The following is a 21,758-nucleotide window of genomic DNA, read 5'->3' on the forward strand; positions in this document are numbered from 1 at the left end:
TTGCTCTCCTCTATATTGAGTCAAGCATTTTGAGGGATTTTGTAAGGCCCCACTCCAAATGTGAGAGCAGTATTCAATAGCTGGGTAGATTTGTGATTGTTATAAAGTTTACAGCTCTTCAGAGGTGAAGTAACTTCTTGAGTGATAGAGAAATCCTAGTTATTTAGAAGCTGAGGATGCAATGGTTGCGATTTGTATATGCCAGGAGAGGCTTGATGTCAGTGTAATTTCAAGAAGAGAAATCTCATCTTGTCTGGAAATTTGGGTTTGGTCAAAAGTAATACTGGGAGAAAATAGTTCTTTGTGAGAAATAAATGAGAGAAATAAAGACAGAAATGGGTTTTATTAGCATTGAAGTTGATGAGGTTATCTTAATCTCCATTGGAGGATGACTTAGAGATCAGAATTGAGGGCAGTGGTGGTTGATGTTCTGTAGGTTGAGGTGAGTTGTGTAGAGTAAGGTTTATCGAGTGAAAGGGAGGAGTGCAGTTTGCTGTTATCTGCAAAACTGTATTTGGTCGGAGGTCAACTGAAGTAATTCATTGATATATAGTAGGAATAGGGTTGGTGAGAGGACAGAACCTTGTGGAACCCCGGTATTAGTTGAATGGCAAGAGAATAAGGAACCATCCACCATCACACATAGTGTGCATCCAGACAGAATGCTGGCAGTCCAACTGCAGAAGTCCTGAGACAGACCAAATGATTGACCAAACAAATTGTAGCATCACCTTGAATTTTTGTTATGATAGCCATTCCCCAGCAGCTGAGACCTTTGTTTCCACTGTCTAATGTATTGCCATTCTGGTTCTTCCTCATATTGAAAACAGACAATTTTTTGTTAGCATTGTAGCTTGGTTTAATAACATCTGAATGATTGGAGTTTGGTAACTGATCTAGGCAATTTTTTAGCTTTGAGAATAAATTTTAAGCTTGTCCAGATAGCAACACTGTTAGCGAACATAAAAATAAAGCTGACATTCTTAGTGTCGCTATTTTATTCTGACTCCTGCATAGATAATGAAGTCAAATCATTATATGACTCTGTTCTTGGCAAAAACACAAGAATTCTGTAGTAACACCTGTCCTCTGTTGTCTCTTTGTACTCAACTAAGTTTTTTTTCTGCTTTTCTTTGTGAGGCAACTGTTTGTGGTCTAGGGGATTTCCCATTATAGTACTGCCCTATTTGTTTTTATTTTTATACTATACTTTTTTCAATATTTTTCAATCTACTTCTCATGAGTTTTTTACTATCTTATCTTCCAAACCATCACTGGGATCCAATGTCTTGCCACCATGTTCAGTGCTACCCGTGGACATCTGGGATGGGGAATTCTGGTAGTCTCACACTTCTCTAATCTCTGCTCTCCTGAGTGCAGTCATTACTTTCCAGAGAGTGAGGATCTATGTGTACCTCTGTAGTAGCAGGTGAGGGAGGGCGCTTGTACTGACTGAATTATACTCCCTTTGAGAATAAATCATTTTTCATCTTGTTTTTATCATGGGCCCTTCAGCAATCCACGACCATGTTCAGGAATTGTAGAAACATTAAGATAAAATCAAAATAAGAAACAGAAAACATCAGAAACTGCAATATATATTGCCTTTCTTAATCCTGCATTCAACCAGGAACGACCACTTGGGAGGGGGGCGAGGGGGATGTCATCCTTCATCCAGAAGGAAAGGTTGGCAGGATGTCCAAAATCAGTAAAGAACCTCTGTTCCTCTATTCTTATTGAAGCAGCAATAGTGACACAATCTAAAAAATTACTTTGTGCAATATCTGTCAGGGAAATACTGATTACAGTTACCTCTCACAAAACCTTAAACTTTTCTACAGGTGTAGTATCAGAGTGGTACCTCCTTGATGTTCTAAGTAAGGAAATCTGCTCTGAACTGAAGGACTGGGGACCTGGTTCCCATCAGGAACATCATCCTTACCTTCAACATACCAAAACTACCAGTGTCTGTCAAAGCAGGTTATCTGTGCTACCAGTAAGGCTTTATATCGCACACCCTTTTGTGCTGCTTTAGGTGTCAATGATATGGTCATTCTGAAAATACCTGTTGTGGTCTGCAATCTCTGCCCAGTGTGACATGAAAGATCATCAGACCAAAGACTGAGCAAAACACTAAAATGCTTTGTGAAGGAGATAACTTAGCTTACTCCCAAACATGATAAATATGGCAGGATGAAAAGGAGAACCAAAGAATAAAAAACTAAGCAGAGCATCTCCAGTCAACATAGCAAATATAGCAACCTCTAGTGGTAAACTTTTCTACACTGAGAAGGGAACTATAAAATGTGTAGACATCATAGTACAAATTCTACTAAATACACTTCCATCATGACATTCCTACATAATGTAGCTTTTCTTTCTGAAGCCTACCCAAATTTTTGACCCCCCTCCTGTTATCTACCAGCAGCACTTTCAAGCTTATAAATGAATACTCTGAATATATGCATGTTTACACTGTTAGTTCAAAATCAGAGGATCATGTAGGTTCTTTTGATGTCTTCCCAACAGCATAATATCTGCTCGGATCCTACTAGAACGAAATAACTTTACTGCTGAGTTATATGTGATAGAGCTTGTATTAAAATACATATGACTGCATTGCTACCAAAGGCCTCAATATATTCAGATTCACAAAGTTCTCTACAAGCCAGAGCTGAAGATTCACCCAGGGCTCTCTTAATATCTTCCATAAAAATGATAATATCCTCTATTATTTATGGAAGCTACTCTCGAATTTCAAACTACATTGGGATTAAAGGAAATGTGGCTATAGACACTGCAACTAGATGAACTCATTTCTCAAGCTTCCACCATCTGCCTGTCCCATACACTGATTACAGGTAGATCATAAGACAGACTTTTTATCTCAGTAGCAGTCATCATGGAACAGGGAGACCAATAGTAAGCTCTCTTTCAGTCAAGCCTGAAATTAAATTGTGGTCTGCCTGGTCCATTCAATGACTGTAAAGAGGAAGTTGTTCTTGTCTCTGCATAGATCATAGTCATCTTACACACTTCTTCCTATTGAAGGGTGATGACATGCTTGTGTGTGTTGTGTTACACCAGACAGACAGACAGATTACCCATCATTAATATTTTAATCTGCTGACTGTGTATTTTATTTAAATACTACACAGTCATTATTTTAATCACACTTGTAATCTGTCTGAACCCTATACACTCACAGACGTTATCAGATTTATTAAGTGTTACCCCAGTAAATTTTTAGAGAGTATCAATGTATACCATCATATATAAATTATTATATAGTCTTTAGTGTAATCAATTGTATATATACGAGGTCTGGCTATTAAATAATGAGACTGGTTGCAAAAATGTGGTTTATTATTACAATTGTAATAATTAATAATAATTGTAATAGTTATTACAATAATCCCCTTCAATTATTACAATATTACAATAGTTATTACAATAATCCCTTTTCTCCTTTACCTCATCCACTGACTGAAAATGGGTACCCTTCAATGCAGATTTCAACTTTGGAAAAAGGTAAAACTCAAATGGAGCTAAGTCCGGCGAGTAAGGTGGATGGTCCAACACTGGGATCTTATCAGTCAGATAAGATCAGATACTGCTTTACAGACAGTGCACTGTGGGCTGGAGCATTGTCCTGATGGAGAAGATTTTAACATGCTGATATGTTTTTTTTAACACTTAGGTTCTTTAATCAATGTTTTATGAATTATTCTAAATTTTTTATACTCCTTTTTATATTTGCTTTCTACATGCCTTTTACATTTAGTTTTCTACACTGGTTTTCTTATCTGTTTATGCTTTTTTATTTATTATTTTTTATACTGGTGTAGCATGGCCATATCCAGCCTTGCTCCATTAAATTCAAAAACTAACCAACACTTATACCAAAACATGGAGGTAAGCATATAACCAATCTATTTCGGGGGGTGGATAAATACCTGCTTCCTAACTACCAACCAATTTCTCATCGCCTCAGTCCTCTTCAATATTTGGAAAAGTCTTCATCATTCAAATTCTACACTACTTAAAGCCCCACCAGTTAATCAATGGGGTAATCTAGATCTATTGCAGATCCCTTAGTCTACATCACACACCACTGGACAGTACGGTTAGCCTAGTGGCTTTGCACTTCGCAACCATATGCCTAGGGAAGGATTGTCCTAGGTTTGATTCCCTTTGACGACACGAGGAGCTTAAGGATCTTCCTCAGCCATCACCAAGTTAGCCGGTCTTGGGCATGGACAGCAGGGTTTTTTCACCAGTTTATCTGTGGTTTTTCATCCCGCAAGCAGGCAAACCTGCCCTTTGAACACACACAGATTACAGTCAGGAATACTGACCAAGCCATAGGCCTGATTCATCAGCTATGCTGGTCCCCAGCCCGGATAAAATTTGGGGGGATTGAGATGGTGCGTACCTTTCCGTAAAAGGGACTCACGGCCGTTGTATCATCATACAGAACTAACTAACCACTGGACACATACCATAGTCTACCTGATACTCTCTGTAATTGGATAGTCTTCTTTCTTTGGTCATTCACTGCATGTCATAGCAGACAGCACCCTTTGTTTAAGCTTCGACACCAGTACAGTAATTCCTCAGGGCTCCATTCTGTCACCTGTCCTCTTTTTTATATATACACGAATAGTATCCTCTTATTCACCACCACTCTTATTGACAGATTTTCCAGTGATAGTGCTCTCCATTCATCCTGCTTCAAGGTAATCTGCAGCCAATGCCCTAAATGCTGATTTGCATATCATCCTGCAATGGGGGGCAAGGATATCCTGGTCACCTTCCATGCCACCAAAATAGATTTCTACCTTTTCTCTTACAAAAAGAATTACTGAAGGTGAGATGGCTTGCCTTCCTCAGCTGCCCAACATCCCTTTTCAGTACAACTGTCAAAATCTTGACCCTGCTTCACAGGGTCAAGATTTTGGTTAATTTATTCTTTTCTTTTCCTTTGAGAATATAAAATATTTTAGGACTCTCTATGCTCAGATTCACTTTTCTCTTTTTGGAACTTTGTGAGGGGGCCAAATATATTTCTCCAGTTGGTGAAAGTTATCATGTGGGTGGAGGCCAGTCATATCAGGACTTTCGTGAGTAAGGGTTATATCCCAAGTTCCAAAGGAGTGGAAAGATATCAAAATTGTTCAGCTTCGTAAAGGGAATGATAAGATTAAGGCTTTGAATTATAGGCCAATCTGCTTGTCTGGAGTTGTGGTCAAGGTCATTCTGCAGTTGACAGCAGTAGAATTCTCTTTTTAATGGATAACATGGGTTTGCTAAAGGAAGATGATGTTTTAGCACACTGTTTATTTATTATAACAAGGTGATAAATATATTGGACAAAGGGGATGCATATACAGTAGTATATTTAGATTTTACAAAGGCTTTTGATAGATTGCTATATGACAAAGTAGTAGTTAAATTGGAACAGATGGGGTTGGATTGGAGATTGGCTGACTGATAGGTATCAGCAGGTGTATATAGAGAAGTGATATCCCTGAAGAGGAAAGTCACTAGGTGGCATGCTCTAGGGGCTGTTTTGCAGCCACTGTTGTTTAATTTTTATATAAATGACATTGAAAAGGGCTTAAATGATGATATACAGTTTGCAGATGATGCAAAGTTGGAGAGAGTTTTAGAAACAGAACAGATGTTGAGGGCTTTGCAAGAAGAACTAAACAGACTGTCTGAATGGGCGAGTGTATAGAGATGTCAGTTTAATGTAGCAAAGTGTAAGGTTTTAAAATTTGGGAAGTAAAGATGGAATGCAGAGTATAGGATTGGTGGGGATATTTTAGAAGAGATGGAGGAGATGAAAGATCTGGGGTGATTTGGGATAGGGATTTGAAATACAAAATACAATTATTGCTACAAAATGAATTATATAAAATACTATTGAGTGGTATTGTATTACAAACAAGAAAAAACAGTCTTTAGATAAATATATAAAAATTTAAGAACAGCAATAATAAAACAGTGTTGTGTCCCAATTTATGATTATTATTCCAATTAGAGAAATTCTGCTTATCTATGTTCAACTATTATCTATGCATGAGATATCACCCAAAAATACAAACATTTAAGTTATTTCTCCCCTTAGTGTCCCTAATATTTATATTATACTGCGCCTTTTGGGACATTTAGTTTGAGATATTAAATACAAAAACAAGGAGAAAGTACTAAAATATGTCTGAATGTGAAACAATATTGCAGTCATGACACTTTATCTCATTTTATAACACATTAATTTCCAGCGTGATTAGGTTCGTACGTTTTTCAAGTGGTGCATTGGGCAGCAATTTCAGACAACTGTTTTATTCAATGAATAAAGGCTTATTAAACTCATTAGTATGGTACAATTCTATTTCTAATATAATTCAATTCAATACTAAGAAAACATTTACAAAATTAACATTAGCTTATCACAAGTTATTTGGCTATGATCCCATGTGGGTATTACGATCATGCTGCCATAACAAATTCAACACATCCAATCATATGTATAATTCTAGATCTAATTAACACCTTAGTTAACCCTATATTACTCGGAATGTATGCTATATGCTGTAGCACATGGACATATGTAATCAATTCACTCTATTTAACTATCCAAAACTATGTAGATTAAATTATCCTTTCACTGTACTAACACATAACTTTGACATTTAAAACTTTCCTATAAGTTACAATACACATGCATAAATCTCAGGACACATGATTACTTATATAATATTAACAAGCATACTTTCATTATAATCTGTCATGTACTAAAGTCCTAGTATAAATTTCCTCAGTCTCTTCAACAGTTCAGTAATAGAATAATGATTACAATTACAGACGATTTTCAGTTAACATGAGATTTTTACAGTACCCTTTTCTCTTGAGTTTTCTATATTGGCCTCTACTCTTTTCCGATTGTACTATCCTGGTATGATCTCTCCTATAATCTGTCACTCCTTAGTTCTTTTGGCAATAAGCTGTGCTTACGCGATCTTAACCTTTCGTTCTTGAATTAAGGACACTCTTTGAATCATCTATACAATGGCTATGAAACTCATCACGTGGACACAGACTTCTTTACAGATTTTCTTTTCACTGGACGATGAAACACTTAGACAATACCTTTGGCTAAATGGCATTCCTTGTTTCTTACCATAGGAAATAAGGAATCGAGATCCCACTCACTTTTGTTTCCTTGTTGTGACGACGGAGATAACTCCAATCCTGCCACTCAGGAAAAACCACGTGAAACCTATACGAAGGAGCTCGTGAAGAAACTATCTGGGAAAAAAGCCCCTTTTGGGGGGGGGGGGGGGTTTCTAACCCTTTTATACCTTGGCACCTAACGGCACCTTCTTTAATTTCTTTTCTCCGCCCCTTACTTGATTCGACTTCACCGACCAATTAGGGTGGCGTTTTTCTGCCAAACATCCTTTGGTCGGCGAGCCCGTGATGATGTCTCAAATCTGGGAATTGACCCTGAGCGATAGTCTATTGTTTTTCTTTTGCTAGCCTCTAAATTAATCCCCCTTCCAAATATTTAAGAATTTACTTAATATTTTAATCTCTAGCCTCTCACATACAATTTATTATTACTAATCTTTTCTGTTTTACTTAGCTAATTGTTTTATATCACAACTGTAATATTTTCCTTCTTTTATTATTTAGTTCTTCAAACACTTTTTTTTTTATATATTTTGCTTGGATGCAAGAATATTTTTCTTTCTTTTAAATAATTCATCTATTAGCTTTTATACAGGGGTTTTATTTTATTATCTCTTCATGTTACACCATGATAACTGGGAATTCTACATTCTTAAGGTATCAGGGTGTAACAACAGGAACTTTAAGTTATACTGGCTGCAGCCCTTATTGATGAGCTGATGCTGGTGGTCTCACACCAGATGACAAAATTAATTTCAAACCTTAAAGACATTGACAAAAGAATTCATGACCATAGTGAGATTTCAACCCAGCCTGCTGGCTGGAAAGAGGATGTTCTAACTATTCAACAAAAAAGGCTGGCAAAATTAGGAAGCAAAAATGGGATATTGGTGTCTGTTGAAGATGAAATCCCCAACCACTGAACTATAGAGGCAGCACTATTTGTTATTTGTTTGTGTGTGTGTGTGTGTGTGTGTGTGTTATCATTTTGTGATGAAAAGACATGAAAGACAATGATGAGTGGGTTGCTGCTGCTAGAGGTTGCATCTTTCATAGGTCTCTCCCCCTCTCAAGTACATAATTTAGTGAACATATAGTATCCAGAAGTCAGTGCATATTTATATGCATAATCATGATAAAATACCATTTTACTGATGGTAAAATAACATCAGGCTACTTGCTATAAGCAGTTGATTAAAATTCATCAAAAACATACTGTTAGTGATATGAATTGAATTTGGTGACATTTCTGAAACTTAGATTTGTATTCATCATTTAATTATTTAAAGAGTTTTAAACCCACATTTTGCTGTATCTTAATTTATACTATTCACATTTTATATCTGGATATTATATTAGAACATTTTAAATAATACTTTCAGTATCTGTGAAGAAACACTCATTATGATTTGCCTGTATGCAGTGTGCCCATTAAATAATGATTTTTTTAAATTAACTTACTGTAAGTAAAATTGGACAAAAGTGTATCCTTTTAACTGCAAAAATGTGGTCTTTCTAATGAACATTTGTGATAGCCTCATTAGTTCTTACAAAGACATTGTTTGAGTGAAACTGTTAGTGCCCCATGCCAAAAGTTTGCAAAATGAACAAGCCCTGATGCAATTTATTTTAAACTAAAAAAATCTACCTCAGAAACATTTAATGATCTCAAAACAGTGTATGATGTGGATGACTGCCTATCACATGCACACATTTTTGACTAGTTCATGATTTCTAGGTGGTAAGAATTCACTGGAAGATGATCCATGACCAGAAATACCCAGAGGAGTGAAAGAGAATCTTATGTAGGTGCTGACAATTTCAAGCAGACAGTCTTCAGAAAGCATTATGGATGGTGATTGAACATATAGATGGCAGTGTTCCCTGTATAGATGGCACCAAAAATTGGGATGCATTCTGATTAGTTGTAAATTTCAGGTCAAATTTTATTTGCATTAATTGCTAATTCATTGGTATAATGTAAGGTCAATGGACATTTATAATCTTAGGGTTGGTTCTAATGGTCAGACTTTCTCATAAGCATGATTTTATTTCATTATTTGCCAAATCAAGGGTGAAACATTTTCAGTTCTCAGTACATCAGTTTGTTGTATAATGTGTAATGCAGGTTTCACTTGTTGGAGTTTGCAGACTCTTTTTTTTTGGGGGGGGGGTTGTTTTATTTATTTAGGTAGTCAGGAATGTAGTTGGGACAATAATAATTTAATGGTGGATTCATTGTGTGTGTGTGTGCTTCTGAAGATATTATCTAATTTCAATATAATTTGAAGTTCATATGCTTAAATTGATTTTAAAGCTTTATAGATGTTAAGAACATAGGAAAACATTAATCTTAAAAGTGCAGTCTCTTTATTTTGGAAGAACTGCAATTTTTGCGCTTCCCCTTGTTTTTTCTAATGTATTTGTGTGATTAATTAGCTGTATGAGTATAATTGATTAAAGGTATCTTAAGTTTTATATCTTGATTTTTAGGGGATGTTGAAAACTTATAAGCATTTATAAACTGTTATAATAAAAGATTTCTATCTTATAAAAAATAAGGATGGTTGGATTTGTAACATCAGTAGTTTTCTACATCAGCCAGATCATGTTAGTTATGAGTATAATTGATTAAAGGTATCTTAAGTTTTATATCTTGATTTTTAGGGGATGTTGAAAACTTATAAGCATTTATAAACTGTTATAATAAAAGATTTCTATCTTATAAAAAATAAGGATGGTTGGATTTGTAACATCAGTAGTTTTCTACATCAGCCAGATCATGTTAGTGTAGTTGCTTGATCTGATTAGTCTTAAATATCAGACATTAATAGTTCTCCTTTTCATATCCATTGTGAAAAATAAGGTTAGTTATGATAATGCCATCTAATGATGTTTGTATATTTCATTTTGCAATTCACCTCTGAAAGCTGCTTGATTTTGATTATATTTAAAACTTTCTTGCATACTTTTCCTTTCAGTATGATATTTAATTTCATCATGCTCAAAACTAAATGGCAATCACTTTCATATTTCAAATCATCTGTATCCCGAATCATCATGAAGATATTGCTATTGCCAGAACATTATAAAACTTTTGTCTTACTCCAATTGAATTTCTGCACATCGTTATATTTGAACATGGTTTTATTTTTGACTAGGCCATGACATGAACAGAAATCCCCACAGGATTTCTGTTCATTTATCATTATTATTATATAGTATATTAAACAGATAGGTCTCAATTAGTGCAGATAATGAATTCCATGAAGTGGTCGCATTATTCAAATTCACACTCTTCGAACTTATATTTAAAATATGTTAATTGATTCCATATGCAGTGAAAAATTTTAAACATAAGTTTTTATGTTATTAATGAAATATTACACTAAAAGATAAAAAGCATATACTTATAATTTAAATTTATTGTTAACAAAGTCACAGAGTAGTTATAGAAAGCAAAATTAAAAAAAAAAAATTGTAAATATCACGCTGACAAAAACATTTTTATTGTCTTTTGAAATATTTTAGCAGTGTAAATTGAACTGTTTTTCTTTCTTAGAAATGTAAGTTTCTAAGAAAGTAAGTTTCCTGGAAGGCATCCTTTTCCAGAATAAACTGGTTTCTTTCTTGTTAAATATTTGATGATCAGTGTAGTCACCATCTTCAATTATTATTATTTTTTTTTTAAATCAGGATATTTAGATTCTGCGTCCTTATTTGCACTGGCCACTTCACTGGTAATTTTAATATTATGCAGCTGAACTAGATTTTTAAATTGATCAAACTAACCAACACTAAACATTTTTTCAACTTCATTATTATTATTATTTTTACTTTCACTCTCTTAAACAAATTTAAAACTTTTGTCTGAATGGGTGCTATGCTAAGGAGAATGCGTTTTTGACTGCAGTCCTCAATTCATACAATTAAAAGATGTCTGTCATTGTAATGCTATTCCTTGTAGTTGTTTGCAAACTGCAAAAAGCTGATGCAACTTTACCTTTTTCTTTTATTTCCCCTGTGTGTTTTGAAATATTTTGTACCATAGATTCAGGCATTCTGACATCTTGTCCTATTTTCAAGGTGCTATGTTAATTTCGATCAATCACACCAAATTTCTACTTTAATGTGATAACAAGCCTCTTCTTTTTTGTGCTCATAGTGTTTTTATCTGAAGGAATCTTCCTTTTGTCCATTTTGTTAAGGGTACCTCTTAAAACGATTAAAACAAATCTTGAGAACTAATATACAGTCTGAAGTAGCAGTTTCTAAAACCCTAACAGTAACCCGGTAGCCTCAACTGCACATGCACCAGCCTTACATTAACTGAATTTTGGTTTGCATTAAATGAGACCCAGTATCGTTGTGCAATTCTCAATATGTATCAATGAGTATTGCATTACTCAAACTCACATTAATCATGATCTGGCTGTATATTATATTTTGTATAGTATGCTTATAATTTGTTAATGACAGCTTCTTTTTCCAAGGAGGATTTCGCCTATATCTTCATGGCCATCTATTTGTTGAGCTCAGCCAGCTGCAAAGAAATGTCATGGTTATATTTGGAAAAAACTAAGAAATGTAATAATAAGAGTTACACAGTTTTTTTGATGATTCAAAATAATGAAATAATTTAGACTGTCATGTTACAGAAATTGATTGATTGATTGAATTATGCTCACGCGTAGACCCACACTTCACTGTGTAAGCATTCAAAACCGAAACCCTATGGATTAACGCTATTGGTTAATCTTTATTCCAGGAGTGTCTTATGTCTGTAGATATGTATGTTCACAGGACCGTTTGCCTGTTCTGAGGGATGAAAAACCTGAGATTCTGGATGAAAAAATCCTCTACCTTCGTATAAGACAGGCTAACTCATCAATTTCGAAAGGGACCAGATAAAGGTTCCTCACATCATGGATGGGAATTGAACCCAGGTCTTTCCAACCAAAGGGCTTTGTCTATACCAACTGAGCTACGGAGGCTCTACAGAAATTGATAAACATAAATAAACATCGATACATTGTAGTTAATAATCTTATGGCTTCATTGGGACTTTGTTACCATGCCACAAATATGCGCAATAACATTAAAAAGCATTCTTAGTCAGTTTACACATTATCAGCAAAGTATTAGCTTCTGAACTATTATACTGGAATGTCTGTGCATTTGTAGTGTAGCATAGCATAGTCTTGGTTTCAAAGTTCACTTTGCTTGATGAAAGCCTCGATCACTTTTTGATCGAGGCCTTCACATGTAATGAATCATTATTTCTCCTTGGTATTATTGATGATACTGTGTGATAGAATGATCTGTCTTGTCTCTTTAAATGCCTCATAATATGTTACTATGAATCAAATGCACATGTTGTGCCAATTCAACTGTTTTCCTACTGCTGCTGCAGCATGTGATTTAAGTTTTTTGATAATGTTGGGCATTACTCAGTAGATTTTCACCAGTATTTGATCTATGTATGCTTTTCTACAGTTACATGTGATCTTGAATATTGCTGCATGCTATGTGGAAGGAGTGAGTCCTCAGATAGTTGGACTAATAACTGGTGTTTCATGGGATGTTTAAATTTGACTCATAGGTATTTTCTTTTAGAATGCTAGCATTATTTTTTTTTTAAATCATGCACTTCTAGAGTGCATGATTTAAAAAAAAATTTCAGTACTTGTTGATGTTTGTTTTCTGCTTCTGCAAAATTAGTATAAGCACAATGCTGCTCTATTGGAAATTCATTATAACAAACTATTCCTGTGATCCCTAAAAAAAAGTTTACTATTCTGAGAGAAGAGTTTAAGCATGACAGGTGTCACTTTTATGCACCACTATACATACAAATAGTCAAGAAAATAACAATGCAAAATTTGGAAGACTAATTTTAATATACACTATTTACCAATAATTGTCCAGACACCTCTGTTATTTGAAGTTATATAACATTCCAGGTTTGTCAATAACATAAAACTGCTGTACAGATAGTACGAAGCAGTGTTTCATAGTTGAATACAGGTAGTATGGCAACACGACATGAACTCAGTGACTTAGAGAGAGGTGTTATCGTGGTCAACTGGAGCATCCAAAATCAACGGTTGGAGATATGATCAACAAATGGAGATGTTATACCATCACTAGTGCATGAAAATGCCCAGGCCAGCCGCTGAAAATGACTGACAGGGACAGGAGGGTGTTAAAATAGATGGCATGTAAAAACAGGCTACAATCAGCACAGACAATCCTTAATGAGTTCCAGAGTCCCAGTAACACAATGGTGAGCACTAATACTGTATACAAAGAATTCTACCTGTGAACAAGGTGACTCATCTGGCCTGGTGCAAAGAGTGGGTGAACTGAACAATTGACCAGTGGAAAATGGTACTCTTAAGCAATGAATCAAGGTTCAGCTGTTTCCATTTTGATGGCAGGGTGTGGGTGTGGAGACAGCCTGGTGAAGGCTTGTTACCACAGCGTGTTGTACTCACAGTAAAGTTTTGTGATGGAGGAGTAATGGTGTGGGGTGCATTCAGCTGGTTTGGAGTGGGACCACTGGTCATTGTCTGTGGTTCCATGAAGGCAGCTCAGTACCTTGATATTCTGAATAATCAGGATATCAAGGTTACTGCCTACACTGTGGAGTTTTTATGGAATGGACCTGTGTTACTATCAAGACGACAATGCCACATGCCACTAAGCTGCAGCTGTTATAGAATGGTATGAAGAGAGGAGTGTTAAATTAGCTTTAAGAACATAAGAGCCTTAGCCTGCACAGAGTCCTACCTCATCGAACGCCTGTGGGGCAAATTGGAATGGCAATTGAGGTCCAGAGTAGCATATCCTCGATCTGTCACTGAACTCAGCGCTGCTTGCTGCAGGAATGGAGACAAATTCCACCTAATGTCTACCACACACGCACTGGTGGGAAGCCTTCCTCAAAGGATGCAGGAGGTAATCAAAGCCAAAGATGGACATACCCAGTATCACAATTCGCCTGCTGGTATCAATTGTAAATTGCTAAAGTGTTCAGACAATTATTGGTAGGTAGTGTATATCTCTTGTCTTGTCAGGTGTCATCTCCTTCAAGGAGGTTGACTACCACCTGAGCTTCCACCCTGTATGGTTTTGTGCTTTTCTCCTACATTCTTCATAAGACAAAAAAGATCCAGTCCTTAATATTTTCCATCTGATTTGTTCTTTGTCATCCTTTTCGTCTTTTTCCTTATATCATTCCTTCTAAAAGTGTTTTTTATAGGGATTCATGCCTTGATATGAATCTTAGTATGTGACCAAGGTAAAAAGGTGGTTTTCCTTTTCTTAATGATTTTCAACAGAGTCCTATCTTCTCCAATCATCTCTAATATCTTCAAATTAGTTTTTTTGGCCATCTGTGGGACTCTAAGGATTCTTCTGAGGATCCATTCACATTTCAAAGGCTTTTAGTTTATTTTCACAATATTTTGATATTGTTCAAGTTTCTGCTCCATATAACAGTGTTGACTATACATAGCATTTGAACAGCCTAATTCTTGGTTTGGTGTCAATTTCCCTTGAGGTCAGAACGTTTTTCATGCTAATGAAGGTTGATCTAGCAATTTGTATTCTTCTTACTATTTCCTTATCATGCTTTCCATTCTCTGTAATTAGTTGACCCAAATATATGACTTTCTATTTGATCTAAAGTATTTCCTCTGATCTTATATTTATATTGGTATTTTCCCTTTTTCTCTTGTTACCAGCGTGGTTTGATTTATTTTGAAGTTGAAATTAAGTCCATATTTTTCACTTAGTTTCAGCGTCTCTTCTAGTAAGTTTTGAAGATCTCTTTTTATTTTCAGTTAGCAGTACCATATCATCTGCTTATCTTAAGTTGTCTGTATTTCTGCCTATGCTGACTCTCTTAAATTCTGCTAATTGTGAAGATATTTTCAGTATAGAAGTTTATCAATATAGGAGAAAGAACACAACCTTGTCTGACACCCTTCTTTACTGGGAATTCCTCTGAGGTTTCTCCTGATATATTTATTGAGGCAGTTTGCTCCCAATATAGATTTATCAGTAATCTGGTAACTTTACTATCTACTCCTAATTTGTTGATGCATTCTATTAGTTCTTTATGTTTTATGTTGTCAAAGGCCTTTGTGTGGTCAATTAAACATAAGTAGACTTCTTTCTGCTTCTCCAGATATCTTTCTGTAATAGTTCTATTACAGAAAGATATCAGTAATGTTAGAACTGTTACAAAAATATCCATTAGGATATTTCTGTAATAGAATATTACAAAAATATTATTAGGATGTTTCCACTGGCATTTTCAATCATATTCTTGCTGTCTTATGAGATATGTATTAAAAAAAAAGGGTTTTGATGAAATTAGTGTTGTGGCTCTATAATAAAATTCATTATAGAGTTTATTTAATGTAAACTAATGGTTTAAACCAATTGCATTTTGGTTTAAACCACTAGTTTACATTAAATCCCATTATTTGAAATAAAGGTTGTGATTTATGCACATTTTTATGATGTGACTTGTTAAAGACAGGTATGTGGTTGATTTTAGTTTGGAATATAGGCATTCTAAAACTTGATAGTCTAGTATATTTGTTTGTTTGTTTGCTATATATATATATATATATTGTCTGTTATAGGCAGTACTTGAAAGCAAATGGCCATCAGCAGATTCAAGTGCTACAATAATGTGGAAAAAACTAAGGAATGTAATAATAGGAGTTGCACAGTTTCGCCAAGGCATTAAGAAGAAAGCAAGGAGATCACTGTCTCTTTGCTCTGAGCTAGACTATGATCGTGTTAGTGGAACAAGTACTGAAAATAGTGCTCATGAAGATTTCCCCATTATTGTTAAAGGGCAAACAGAATTTGTTTCAGATCTTATAAAAGTTGATGATCAGAGCAGCTCAGGTAATATATTCATGACACATCTTTTAATAGTTTAGCCATAGTTAAGAAATTAAAAATTAAGTTGAATTAAAAACATTTAATAAAATTTGTAACTAATTCTCAAATTTGCTGCAACCTTAATTTGTACAATAGGATAAAATATTTATGATAATCGTTACGCACACAGTTAATTTCCTTATGGAAATAATTTTTTATTAAAGACAAAACACTAAATAAAAGATTGACAGCAAATTATACTTGCAAGAAATTATATTCTTGTTTAATCATTTATCCAAGTGTAAGCAAACAATCTTGTATGTGAAGTATCTCTGACTGAGCTACTTGTATATAGAGGCTGGTGACTTCACATCAATTGCCTTAGCATTCCATAAAGCAAAGCACACATAATGCAAAGTGTGTGTGCTTTATTTCATATTTCAGAAGTGCATAATACTATGCATTAGGGAAGGAAATCAGTACCTAGATCGGTTTCAGCCTTTATTGAGGTGCTGTCAAAGTGCAGAGGTATCTCTCTCTCTCTCTCTCCAAAATCCACTTGGAATGATCTGCAAGGTCACTCCAAGATAGGAAACTTGGTGGTTGCTCTATCTCTGATCCAGAGTATCAAAATACTCTGGATCAGAGATAGCTGTTAAAAATTTCTTTTTCACTTGTTTCAAAAGAAAATTATACTTGCCAAGAAATTATATTCTTCTGTAATCCTCTACCCAAGTTAAGCAAAAGAAGTTTTTTGTGTGTGAAGTATCGTCATGACTAGGCCACTTATATATAGAGGCTTATGACTTTGTATCAATTGCCTTAATATCCCACAACACAAAGCACACCTCAGAAGTGCATACTGCCATTAAGATAGGGATAAGAAGCATGATCACAGAAATATGACTTCTGCATTAATTCACCATTGGTATCTTCCCGGGGTCTGTGTCCCACTGATGAGACCTCAATGAAGGTTGAAACCAATCTGGATAGTGATTTCTCCCTGAATGCATAATTTATTATGCAATTCTAAAAGGATATGCTCTTTGCATTATGGAATGCCAAGACATTTCATATGAATTCATCAGCTTCTATATACAAGTAGCCTAATTGTGAAGATACTTCACACACAAACTTCATTTGCTTACATTCAGATAAAGGATTAAACAAGAACGTAATTTCTTGACAAGTAAAATTTGCTTTCAAACCAAGTAAAAAAAAAAAAAGTTTCGATGATTTTGACAGCAACTTTGTTTTGCTTGATTAAATTAATTTATTTTTTACTTGTTATTTAATGCTAAATAGACTTATTGATATTCAGCATGCCTAATATCTAATAGCTATATTAAAAGATGTTTATAAGAATGCAGTTGCAGCAGTTAGAATATGTGATGATTTTGGGAAATAGTTTAGAACAAACAGAGGTACTAGACAGGGGGACCCAATATCACTAAGCATTTCATTGCACTTTTAGAAAGAGCAATGGATAAAATGAAGGAAGATGCGAAAGGAATATCAGTACATGGGATGAGAATTAATAATCTGAGATTTGCAGATGACATTGTTATTATTGAAGAAGATGAAAGAGAACTACAAAAACATTGAAATTGTTAAATGAGGAAGGGAAGAGATTTGGACTTGTTAGTTATGAACTTGGAAAAAAACAAAGACAATGGTATTTGGTGAGAAGAACATGAAACAAAAGATACAAGTGGATGGAATTAATATAGAAAATGTAGAACATTTCACATATTTGAGAAGTAAAATGACATATGATTTGGACTGTAAAAAAGAAATAAAGATCAGGATTGCAAAGGGAAGAACAAATCTGAAGGCCATGGATAACATCTGGAAAAGTAAAGTGATCAGCCTGCAAACAAAACTAAGAGTACTGGAAACATTCATCTTTAGTGGTGTAATGTATGGATCTGAAACATGGGTAATAAATAAGGAATCAAGCAAAAGAATCTTGGCATTTAAAAGAACTTTTTACAGGAAGTTTCCAAGAATAGGATGGATACAGAAAATGACATATGAACAGCTCTTATCAGAAGATACAACCAAAGGAGAATCTAATGCAGAAGATTATACAATGGAAGCTGCCATTATTTGGACACATCTGCAGAATGAGTGAAGACCAGAAGATAAAGACATTCATTAGATATATGAAGAGCCAAAGGCTTCGATTAGGTATTTGCTTACGCTTGGAATCGCCAAACTTTATATAGTTTCTACTATATTTGGCATGAAACAAAGACAATGTAAATCCCTTAACTTAAACATGTCATATATCGCCGAATTGAAGCCTTTGGCTCTTCATATATCTAATAATTTATTAGGACACCTCTCAGCTATACTCATAGACGGGTTGTAAGTTCTGTTCGCTGCAAACTTGGTATTAACTAAGTCTACCTGCTCACTGATGAGACCTCAATAAAGGCTGAAACCTGTCTGGGTAGTGACCTTCTCTCATAATGTAGAACAGTAATACAGCTCCTAGGAGCTAAGTTCACATTATGGGTAAATATCAAGAATAGTGATCGGAGCTTGCTCCACCTTTGACATGAGTTGCCTCAGCTTGCACTACCTTAAGGGTCCGTTGCTGCAGTATCCAGGTATTTGCTTATGCTTGGAATCGCGAAACTTTATATAGTTTCTACTATATTTGGCATGAAACTCTTTGAGTTTTTTATTTGGCTAAGAAACGATATGGGATATAATATCCCTTAACTTAAACATAAAATAAAGACATTCACGTTTGGTATCATGGATGGTGGAAACAGAAGAGATAGACCATACAGAGAATGGATAGACAACAAAAAGGACTGGTGTGGAATGGGGTTTACAGAAACTGCGACACTGCACTGGACAAAGAAAGATGGAAGATAGTGAAGAAGGCATCGGACACCAACGGGCAGTGAGCTCATTGTTTGTGATGATGCCTGCAGAACTTTCAAGATAAGTATTGCTGTAACTGAATAAATTTCTGTAAACATCAGGTAATTTTTTAATAATTGTAATTTTCAAATAGAGATTTGTAGTAGAGGAAAATCTCGCTTAACGTGATTAATTAATCCATCAATTAATGCGCAGTAAGAAAAATCACATTATGTGAATACCATAAACAATAGGAATCATTATAATTCACCCACCAGTTAGTGTAAATTTGGGAAAAAAAATTATAGTATAAGCTTTATTAGAGGATAAAATCATCAAAGTTAATAAAATCAATTGTGGCCGTATTCGCCGCGAAAAGATGAAAGTCCGGCAGTCCACAGAAGGCCTGTTCCTGTGAACCTACGAAGCACTAAAGAATCGAAAAGGGAAAATAAGTAAACTTTGTTCGTGTTATACTGAATAGGAATGAAAGATTTGTGTCACGTTAATATGTTATAGAAGAAGAACATTAATGATCTAGGATAGGATTGTATTGCTAGGACTTTAGAAGAATATTGATTTTACCTTACTATCTGTCGTTGTGTTAATGTTCGCCTTTATATTGAATGAAATTAAGGATATGTTTAGAGTAAAGAATTGACATAATATAAAGAGATTGTGAAAGATATGAATGTTATCTTGTGTAGTCTGATAGAGCTACGGAGTCTTAGATTGATTGTGATAATAGTACAAGGTTAATGCATTAGCGAAGGTTAATATAATTCATACTTTAGGAAGCTACTGTATATTATTTTTTTTAGTATAATAGTAGTGTTTGAATTTTATATACCTTGTCTGAAACTCCCTCAAGATGGGATTTTAATTTATGTTATCATCTACATTTAATTTATGTGTATCAACTTTTGAGTATAATAAACCTTGCTTTTGATTCTAACAAAGACTTTCTGTGATTTCTGGAATCCGATGCACCGCTTATAAAATATTAATGCGAACCTATGGGGGGATATTAAAAGGGATATTTGAAAAGAGTAAATTTTGGCCACATCTGCAGAGTTGATAGGTATCATTAAGTACTGTCCAGAGATTACCTCTTGGTTGTTAATGTTTAATAATCTAATAGCGCTAAGTGGTGCAGCGAAACAAATAAATTTCTTGGCGTTTTACGAGAGGAAAATCTTAGACACTCTGATACTCTGGTACTGCCTCTATCTCGAGGAAATTCCATTGTCCCTCAGAGGTACCACATGCTACCCAATAGTGTATTACAGAGATAAAGCAACAAAGGTTGAAAATAAGTGTGAACAAGAATAGGATACAACATAAATGGCGGTAGGATATTGATAGAATAAGGTTAATATAGAAGAAGGTTTAGGTTAGAAAAGATTGAATAGAATACAACCCTTGTACAATATAAAAAATAAGAAATCGATATAACATAAATGGCACAGCCGACAGGATGTGGGTTATATAACTGAAATAAGTGCTTTATATAAAACACAGTAAGCAGGTTTCGGATTCCAAACAGAAATTCTTAACAAAGGCAAAGGTTGATTTAATATTTGTGTAAACTTAGAGGCAAATATGTCTAACCCTATGAGTAGCTCAATAATGGAGGACAACGAGTTTTTTAGATGTATTAACCCCCAACAAGTGTTCCCCCGGTTCTCAGGCGAGGATTCTGATGATGTCATTTTGTTTTTCTCATACATAGAAGAACTAAGAAAAGTTGGAAGATGGACTGACTTTCAGTTACTGGTCTTGCTCCGAAGTAAACTGATAGGGAAGGCAAAAACCTTCCTATACTCCTCTCCCATTCTAAGAGAAACCCTGGAGTATTCAAAGTTTAAAACAGTCCTAATTTCCCAATTCTCTAAACTAGGAAGTTTGGGGCCTAATTTATGGAAACTCCAGAGGTGCACTCAGAAGGACAGGGAGAGTGTATCTGATTTTCAGAACAGATTACTAACGGTGGCCAGTACCCTGAGTGTCCGCAATGAAGAGAAACCTCATTTGGACTGGGCCATTTTCCAACAATTCAGGCAAGAGGTAAGAAAGGAATTTAAGGAAACTGCCTTCAACAAAAAAGTGACTAACTTGGATGAATGCTACAATGCAGTCAGAGAAAGGGAGCAGACACTTGGAGACATACATCCCACATCTGCTGCCGGTCTTGTAAACTTGGTTGAGCAAGAATGCTGCCCAACAATGAACCAAGATAAAGAAAAATCCAAGACAAGAAAGGGAAACGAGGGCAATAATAGTGAGACAGTGAACAAGTTGACTGAAATCCTGCCTGAGACTTGTAAGATCAGGGATATTGTAAAACAGGAAGTGGAACTGCTCCAGAAACCTGTCATAGAGCGAATTAACGAAGTAATGAAAAGATTAGAGTCATTATCAGTGAAGGCCCCAGAACCAAATATCTCTGAGGCGGTCGAAACTAAATGTATAATTAGAGAAGAGGTCGAGAGACTACAAAGGCCCCTTCTTGACCGACTGGAAGCGGTAATGGAAAAATTTTCAACCATTACCTCCCAAGAAAAGTTGGTACTGCCGTCAGAGCACAGGGTCAATGATCAAGGAAATGGAAAAGAACCCCCCAGATGTTATAGATACGAGAGAATTGGGCACATAGCTCGCAATGGCTTCAAAGGCAGGGGACGCTTTAATAGAGGTCATGATGATGAACCTAGATCGTATACTTATGCTAATAGAACTTGGAAGAAGGGACAAGGAATAAAAGGGCAGTCGTATGAAAT

At 35.2% G+C, this 21,758-nt stretch overlaps 1 protein-coding gene across 2 annotated transcripts in view; it reads left to right on the forward strand.

The window, feature by feature from the left end:
* Window positions 1-21,758, forward strand: part of Crag (DENN domain-containing protein Crag) — a 718,705-nt gene that overhangs the window by 408,601 nt on the left and 288,346 nt on the right. For both annotated transcript variants that reach the window (XM_090406570.1, XM_090406571.1), the window contains exon 20: window positions 15,855-16,125. In XM_090406570.1, the coding sequence (XP_090262696.1) occupies window positions 15,855-16,125 (271 nt within the window). The remainder of the gene's footprint in view (window positions 1-15,854; window positions 16,126-21,758) is intronic.

This window comes from Typopeltis vanoorti, chromosome 16 (genome assembly GCF_054136105.1).
Source record: "Typopeltis vanoorti isolate ZY-2024b chromosome 16, IOZ_Tvanoo_1.0, whole genome shotgun sequence".
NCBI classification, from domain to species: Eukaryota; Metazoa; Arthropoda; class Arachnida; order Uropygi; family Thelyphonidae; genus Typopeltis; species Typopeltis vanoorti.